The sequence below is a fragment of the Camponotus floridanus genome, unplaced genomic scaffold (genome assembly GCF_003227725.1).
Source record: "Camponotus floridanus strain SB8 unplaced genomic scaffold, Cflo_v7.5 scaffold111, whole genome shotgun sequence".
Classification (NCBI taxonomy): Eukaryota; Metazoa; Arthropoda; class Insecta; order Hymenoptera; family Formicidae; genus Camponotus; species Camponotus floridanus.
Genome location: NW_020229228.1, coordinates 316730 through 325580, shown reverse-complemented (window position 1 = coordinate 325580; position 8851 = coordinate 316730). Strand labels below are relative to the sequence as shown.

The window sequence follows — 8851 nt, the reverse complement described above, 5'->3', positions numbered from 1 at the left end:
TTTACTAATGTGCATTTGTATGTATATGTATGCTTTAACAAATATGGCAAGAGAACATCTAATTCTACTTCAGTCGTGTAAAATCGCGTAAGGAAGCGCGGTGCGTGATTTACTTGTCGTTTGAGAAAAACACGTGTGCTTTCTTTGTATCGATTTTTTCAATTCAACAACGCGCTACTCTTCGTTAGTTTACTTTACGCTATAAATAAAATGACGGATTTATATTTTACTTTAGCTTCTAAACAATACGGTATACTCACTGGTTCAGTATGGCAAATGTTACAACACATGGCACCACAGGATATTATTTAACACATTTGTGTTAATTATTTTATATGTATATATCACACGGAAAAACACTGTGAAATGTTACGCATTTCCCAATTTCGAATAGTAAAAAAAGCTTATGTAAGAAGGAAAAAGATAGTGAGAAAAACTATATATACGCACGTCAATAGATTTAAATCTAGCTTTGATTGTTTCATTCTTCATTAATTGATTAAAAATGACCCGCTAGTCCTTGCGTGTAAAAGAATTCGTTATTAGTTTCGTTAAGAATAACGAAGATGTAGAGATCATACCAATTGATCGTTGCAATGCTCATTTTCACTTCCTAAAAAATTTTTCTAATAAATTATGAATTGGAAAAAATGTAAAAATAAAATATATATATATATATATATATATATATATATATATATATATATATGAAAAAATCAAATGTTTAATAACGTTAAAGATATCAAAGTATCAGGAAAAAGTTATGAAAAGTTATAAAATGTTAGATGATTCGAACTATAAATGATTGAATTTTGATATGAATTTTGATACGACTAAAACCGAGAGAATACACAGAGAAAAAAAGCACTTATTGAAATATTCCATTGTTTGTATAAAAATGTGCGAGATGATTTTAAACTGGTCTGGATTTTGCTCTCACGTCGAAGATAATAAAATGAAGGAAGATAATAAAATTATTGCTAGCAAACGAATTACGTATATTTACGTAGCCGTGAGTGCTTCCAAAATATCTTCTGGCGATTTTTTCATCCTACGGAAATTCTCCCAGTGTTCCTTCGGCACCGTCCACTCCAAGAAGATCTCCAGGTTTCGGGTGAGAGTCTCGAGCTCGGAGCCACCCCCCGTGACCGGTTCCTTACCAGCGGACACCAGCGAGTCTTGAAGAACATCATCGATGAGACGTTTACCGAAGCCGAGCTCGTCCAATCGCTCCTGCTTGCTGATCCTCTTGAGCAGCACCGCTAATAACAATCGCATCTTTTCCACTGTCATCAATTTATACTTTGCGGTGACCGAGTTCTTCTCAACAATCTCGAATCCGCCGTTCGGTTTGCTGGCAACACCGTTACCGTCATCTTCCACTTCCATCTCCGGATGGCAAGTCTTCTCATGATTTTCCAGATCGCTCTTGATTCTAAAAAAACTCTTACAAAGTTTACAACCGTACGGATCATTCCTACCGTGTATGCACTTCATGTGCTTCTTCCAATGCGGCAGCTGAGTAAAGCCGGCGTTGCACTCGGAGCACTTGAAGGGTCGTTCGCCGGTGTGACGGCGGGTGTGCAGTTTTAGGGCGGTCGAGTGAGCGAAGGCCTGCCAACAGACGAGACAGCGGAAAGGCCGTTGACCAGAATGGGTCCTCTGGTGCACAGTCAGCTGGGATTTTTGAGCGAATCGCTGGCCGCATGTGGCACAGCCGTGCGGACGATCGCGTGCATGCGTCCTCATGTGCTGCGGCAGGTGACCCTTGAAAGTCTTGTTGCAGATTGCGCAGAGGAATGACCTGACGTCGCGGTGTAAGCACTCCAGATGCTTCTTCAGGGCGTCGCGGCGCACGAAGGCGCGTCCGCATAGATCGCACTTGTGATCCTTCTGGCCGTTGTGACGCTTCACGTGGAGAGACAGATTTGCCGCGCAGGTAAAGCTGTTGGAACACAAGCCGCAACGGAACGGCCTGACCTGGCTATGCGTACGACGATGCTGCACCAGTTGACCGCCCCGCGCAAAGCTTTTATCGCACTCTGAACACTTGTAAGGCTTGAAGCCGGTGTGCGTGCGCACGTGCAGCTTCAGCCGTTCCTTCAACGGAAATTCCTTGCCGCACTCGTCGCATTTGTACACCGGTCCGGCGCCGTGCACTACCTTGTAGTGATTTCGCAGACCACCGCTACCCTTAAAGCGCGCGTCGCATACGACGCAACAGTATTTCTTCTGAGGATTTTGCTGATCCTTCATCTGCGAATCTCTCTGCTCGATCTTCTTCTTCTTCTTTTTTCTCTTCGTCGTCTTCTTCGTTTCGATAGAATTGCATAGGGAGCTATCGCTACTCTCCGTGTTTAACGATGCGGCAATGGAGGAGTTGCTAATATTCTCCACGATTTTCAGTTTTTCGGAACCAACGACGTTGTTGTTCTCACGCTCCAGCAGATAATTCGCTTGAATGATGGCATCGATCTTCAGTCTAAGCTCTTTCTCAGAATTTTCCTTCTCGATAGCTTCATCGATATTTGATGTCTCGCATTTTCCTTTTTCGCTGTTCTTGATGTTTTTAGCGAAACTTTTTTTCCGCCTAACAGTCCCGTCGAATAAATCGCCATCCGTAGTGGAGTAATCCTTCTCGCAAAAGTCCTGCTGGATCTCGCGATCTTGGATCGCTCCCAATTCCTCCGGTTCCGAGCCCGAGCATGGCTCCAGCGGTTCTCGCCTATATACATATACTTCATCTTTAAAACAATCTCTTTTATCTAAATCCAAATACAACTGTTCGTCGACGTCCTCTTCATCGTAATCGGGCGTGAATTCTTCGTCGCATCCGACAGGGTTCTTCCTGATAGATTTCTCGTTCGTTTCATAATCGCTATCCCTGTCGTCATCCTTCCTTTTTGATCTCGCCAATTTTCTCTTCGGTGCTTTTCGAATGTTTTTCTTGCCGGTTCGTGTCTTCTTCGTGTTCTTTCCTATCGCCTCGCCATCGTGTTTCTCTTCATCGGAGCCTACGTCTTCAGCATTGTTCCTGAGTCCGCCCGTTCTTCTTCGACGAGCTTCCGTTCGTCGATGCTTACCGTTATTTTGACGTTCCGATTGATCGATGCTTTTGCAGAAGTAATCCCGCAACTCGAAGCTTTCCCCGTCGCCGCAATCGCCTGAAAAACTTCTCAGTGCTCTGAGAGCGTCAGTTGCATCACCGTCCTTGAAAATATTTTCCCTGATACGCGACTGTTTCACCGGTAGCAATTCGGTCAGCTGAACTTCCTCCTGCGGCTGCTCAGACCCGGCTACCTGGTTAAAGACTGTCTGCTGCTGCATGCTGATCATTGTGTCTTGCCACAGGCAACGCGATCACGATATAACGCCTCGAGAGACTTCGACGCTCGACTTTGATTATCTCAGCATATTGTATGACGTGTCAGCTGCTCGGCTTTAGATAAGTCGCATCGATTGTTTTTCCCCCTGATAAAACTCATAAACACGCGTTACTACCCCGAAGAATTACATCGATAGATATGAAATTCGACATCGTACGATATGCAAGTCAAGATCAAATTTTCTACAGATAAATCTCGATAGTTCAGAAAATTATCTTGCATCGAGTCGCGACTGCTCGGCTTGTCAATTTATTATGCATTATGATAATTCACCTCCGAATGAAACCGGATGAAACCGCCAGGCATCGATGTCGCTTCATGTCGTGCAATTAAAAATTCGGCGAACGCGACGCGATCGCGTTCGCAGCGACGAAGCAAGACGAATTCGATCGGATCTCAAACTTCGTTCGTCATTTAATGCCCTAATAACCACGCCGCGGTATCGTCAGTCCCGAACTGGTGGCAGCGGCGCTGTTATTCTCGAAGGAGTACTCGGGATTCGTCTTTTATCGGCGCGAACGGCGACGAGGTCAGGCCGAGAAAGCGAGAGAGGCGAAGAGGAGAGGAGAAGATACGCACGTACACGCGCGCACAAAGACGTTTATAAAGCGCGAGTCCGCTTATCGCGCTCTTATCGTCCCGATATACCTCGCCTGCCCCCCTTTCCGACCGCCCGCGCCGGTTTTTCCCCGTCCTCCGACGACGGTGGCGAGTTCCGACGCGATGCCGAGCGAAGTCGAGCTCACCGCGAGATCGAACCCGGACAGGGCAGCTCGGGCTCCCGGAAGTGCGGGCCAGTGCGGGCGTTGGAATCACCGTGTCGTACACCGGGGCCCAGCCCGGCCTCTGCCAGGAGGATACCGGAAGTCTTCCCCGGACGGCGGCTGCGGCGGCCCGTTCCTCGTCGGCGCGACGATCGACTGACGACGGGGAACGAGAGGTTCCTCTTCCTCTTTCGACGCGGAGGACGCCGCTGCTCTCTTGGAGCGATTGCGCTCGCGCCTTTTTCCACGCAAGCGCAATCCTCGGTCGATATCAGCCCGATGCGCACCCCTCTCGACGGGGCACTTCTCTCCTCCCCTGTCTCTCTCTTTCTCTTTCTCCCTCTCTTCTTCTCTCTTCCTCGCCCGCTGAAGCTCCTCGCTCCCGCCACCCCGTCGCTCTTTCCGCGTTCTTCCAGACGGGTCCTCGGCCTCCCTCCGCACGACTGTCACCGCAACCCTTCCTTTCTTATGTCTGTGACCTCTCACCTTTTTCACCCTGTCATTCGCCTACTCGTCGCAGCATTTATCATCGCCTGCTTTACTTCGAGGCTAATTCGTTCTCGGAGATTTCCGAATAAGATCGCGCATTCGAAATGTGCTCCGTGACTTATCCCGGCTTTCGTTCTCATTGATTTTAAAGTATAAACGGCGTTCGAGTCTCTCTGGAGAGCGAGCTTATTTAGAAGCTGTTGTTCCTTCGGTGTATTATTATTGACAACTCTCGACAATTCTCGCTTCAGCAATCGATTGTTAATTTTTCCGATAATGAAGCATTATCTTAACTATTAATTACATCGCCGTATGAGATTCGTTTAACAGATATCAGAAAGTTATTTGTGTTTTTTCGAGATTTTATCTTTGAGATTGTGTTAACGTGATTTTTCAATCTCTAGAGCGATGATTGAAGAGTTCATAAAAATCAGCAACGTGCGCTTCGCGTTCGTCCTCCCGCTGTCGACTACGAAGACTGGATAAACCGTCCCTTTAACGAAGAAGTCCTCTCACGCGTGTCGCTTCCTGCGGTCGCTGAATTGGAAACGCTGACGCGACCGACCAACACCGCATCGATGTTACCGGGGAACTCGATCAACCCGTCGCAATTTTCGAGTCGCTATCCCACATCAGATCGATATCGCCCAATAATGATTTCGCAATGTAACGTCGATCGCTTTTTCGAGATGTTTTCTCAGCTAATCCGTTTCTTTGCGCTTCTTTTTGATTTGCAGCACTTAAGTATAATCTCTAGTATTTCGATGACACTTGTACGATATTGTACTTTTAATCGCGATTAAATCTTCGATTCTTAATTATCTTATCTAATTAATTCAATATTGATAAAAAAGCGTCGCGACCGACTTTTTCCAGATTTGATCTCGAATGATTGATTGCTCGCTTTTGTATCTTCGCTACTCCATTATAGTCAATAGAGTTGGAGTAGACTCTAGACAGGAACTTAGTATAGGATCGATTTTTCTTTGGTATGATATCACCGCGCAACGCCTCGTGAGGAGGATGACCGTTGAGATTCCTCTGTGTGAATCAGCTGGGTTATCTTGGTTCTATATTTACACGCTTTGGTTTAGTTTCGGTTGTACTCGTGTGCGTCGACCCTTATCTCAATCGAAGGTTTCTTTTCGCGCCGAATTATAATCTTCTTTCTTCTTTTTATCTCTCTGACTAGACGTTGACGAGTAAAGGAAGTATGGATATTAGCATGTTAATCGGCTATCGATATCGAAAGAAAATGAGAATGAATTTGTGCGTATGTTAATATGTTTTAGCCACTGCGTAGTATTCCGACTCTGAATCCTGAATTAGCGGGAAATCGGAGAAACCCGTCACCATCTGAAAGAAATTAGAGACACGGAGGCAATTCTTTGCTAGTTGCAATTAGCGATATTAAATTATACATCCCATTGATAATACGATAGTATTGTTTGTTTATTGGATGTTAGATAAACACAGAAAAATATTACGACGAAATAAGCACTTTAAAAATTACGACAATTAAAATGCAGTTAAAAAATAACTCTGGTTAGATAACATAATTAATATTATTCAAATTTTAATATTATTCCATTATTTAATTACAATAATTCGAATTATTTATAATTTAAATTAAATTTTATTTCTTACTAATAACAAAAGCATTTTAATTTCAATTTTAATAAATATATCAATATTTTTTTTTTAATTTTATTGGCGAGAGAAATACAAATAACAAATTAAACTTTATATAATATAATACTATATCATATTAAATTACATAATTAGTTTTTAACTGCATTTTGTGAAATATATCAGTAAAAAACAAATCGAAAATAAAACATTTAAATATTTTCCAATACATAACTAAAATAAAAAAAAAATAAATGCGGAATCTGTCTCTCATATATATATATATAGGATGTTCAATTAATAAAGTTACAATTAATTGATTGATTATTTTATGAAATTTTATCGATGCCAACTCGATTTTGGTATAAAAATCAACATTTAATATTATGTACATTGAGACAAAAAATTGTAAATTTGACTAAATATTTTTAACGAATTATTTTTTTAATTAAAATATTAAAATATTTAAATTAAATAGATGTCATATTAGATTTAATATGTCGTATTTAATTTAAATACTTAAACATTATTTAGTCAAATTTACAATATTTTGCTCAGTGTAGAATAAAATACCGGAAAAAATATTTCAAATTCTTTTAAATCAACCCAAATAGATAATACATGTTTCTAAAGGACATTTTATTATTTTTTTAACATTTTTAAGATTTTCTTTTCGTGCTACCTGGGAAATTCTTACATTCTTGGAGCTTGAGAGAGTCGTGAAGAATCTGCGATGTACTTTCGAATATTTTTAAAGCAGAAATTTTCGAAATTTTTTTCATTGTGAAGAAAATAAAACGTTCAAAAGACCGTTGAAAGGATCATTAATATTTTACACGGTTGATGGCGGGACACCTTGTATACGCGGAGGCATTGATCGCGGAGGGCATTTACATTGCGCGATTGAAAGCTCGCACGCCTTTACGTGACCCGATCCGCTAACCGCGCCGATCAATTTTTGTCACCATCGTCGACGACGCTTGCGAGAAAAGTGGAGCAACCTGAGGAGTGCGACACGGCTAACGAGAAATATAAAGCGCTCGTTGTGCTAGGGTGACGCTTCGTTAACAAAATTGCATCGCACTCGGAACGCAACTCGAGAAGAGATCTTTCGCCAACGTGTCTGAGTAAATTTTACATTTATACTTCATATAAGTAGTTTACTCAAAATGTATTTCTTTTATTAAATTTTAGTAATAATATACTTAGATATTTATTTACACATTTATATTTTTATTTGAATACAAAATAACACGTTTCACAATTTAACAGCAATTCAAGAAGCATTATTCTCGACATACTTATTCGATCAATGATGCTATAATTTTCGATACAAAAATGTAATAATATACTCAGATATTTATTTATATATTTATATTTTTATTTGAATATCAAATAGTCGTTTCGCAAAATTTAACAGCAATTCAAAAGGCATTATTCTCGATATACTTCGATCGATGATGCTATAATTTTCGATACAAAAATGACGAGTCCAGGCTCCGAGAAATTACTCCGAAAAATTAAGCGAATATTTTGCGAATCATTTTTCAGTCTCACCACAAGATTCTTTCGCGTGTCAACTTTCCCGTGCGAGATTTTTAACATTTTTCCCGATCTCTCGCGCATCTCGGCGGCTCGCATTCGATAACATCTTTCTCTCCCGCGTATACATATAGATTAGGCTCGCGGCGCGTACGATACACGCACGCATACACACGCGGGATACACACGCGCGTTGCTCCTATTCCTCGCGGCCGTTGTACGTACGTGACACGGATCTGTGCGCATTGAACTTACCGAAAGGCAACAGGGATCGCGGGATTTCGTCGGCGCGCCTGCGAAGCGCGCGACGTAGTTAGTTACCCGCGGCCGCCGCCGACAGGTGCGACGCGCACACGTGATATATTTGACAGGAGAGGAGGCGAACGTGGCCGCGGCCCGCGGCCGTCTTTACTCACCGGAGCGACTTGGACTCGAGCGGGCGGCTCGCCCCGATATCCGTCACGGCCGTCTCCACCCGGGGAAGAGGTTGCCTCGCGTCGCGCGTCTCCGACCCGACCCTACCCTCTGGCCGCCATCTTCGATGGCGCTTCAAGCTCCGCCGAGCTGAAGCTGAGCTCGACCGAGCCGTCCCGGCGGGGCTCGAGCAGGGGGGTGAAGCCGCCGACGACGACGACGACGACGCGACGATGATACGAGCGATGGACGTTCGATGGCGCGAGCGGTTTCCGACGACGACAGATCGCACCCCGTAAAAATCCTCGCTTTTTGCTCGGTCCTTTTACAGGATAATTGGAACGGCTTGTCTCTCCAAGGTTATATAATAAGATATAAATTGTGTTACTTGAAAAATAAAAGTTAGAAATTCGCGTTCTTTCTAGGTATTTTGGAAATAAATATTTTATTTTTTCACTGAATTATTAAAAAAAAAGAATGCGTAACAAATTTCTATCATATTTTTGGAAATATGATTTTTATTTTCCATCGATTTAATTCTTGTGGAAAGTATTATTATTTGTGCATTGTTTTTATGAAGAATATATGTTCGGACGCAAGCAGAAAGATATAAAGTGATGCACGATT

At 42.6% G+C, this 8851-nt stretch overlaps 1 protein-coding gene across 2 annotated transcripts; it reads right to left on the bottom strand.

Moving 5' to 3' along the window:
- Nucleotides 1-760: 760 nt before the first annotated feature.
- LOC105248634 (zinc finger protein 184-like) lies at nt 761-8577 on the bottom strand. 2 transcript variants are annotated; one of them, XM_020026689.2, is made up of 2 exons: nt 8227-8577; nt 761-5995 (listed from the first exon to the last, which is right to left on the bottom strand). In XM_020026689.2, the coding sequence occupies exon 2, from the start codon at nt 3334-3336 to the stop codon at nt 1003-1005; it is 2334 nt and encodes a 777-aa protein (XP_019882248.1). In that variant the 5' UTR covers nt 3337-5995; nt 8227-8577; the 3' UTR covers nt 761-1002. The 2 variants fall into 2 exon arrangements, with proteins under 2 accessions (XP_019882248.1, XP_025270272.1); XM_025414487.1 differs by lacking the exon at nt 8227-8577 and adding an exon at nt 8066-8091.
- Nucleotides 8578-8851: the final 274 nt, after the last annotated feature.

Coding starts and splice junctions, on each gene's coding strand:
- LOC105248634 (XM_020026689.2), bottom strand. CDS start 3,336: ATGATCAGCATGCAGCAGCAGACAGTCTTTAACCAGGTAGCCGGGTCT.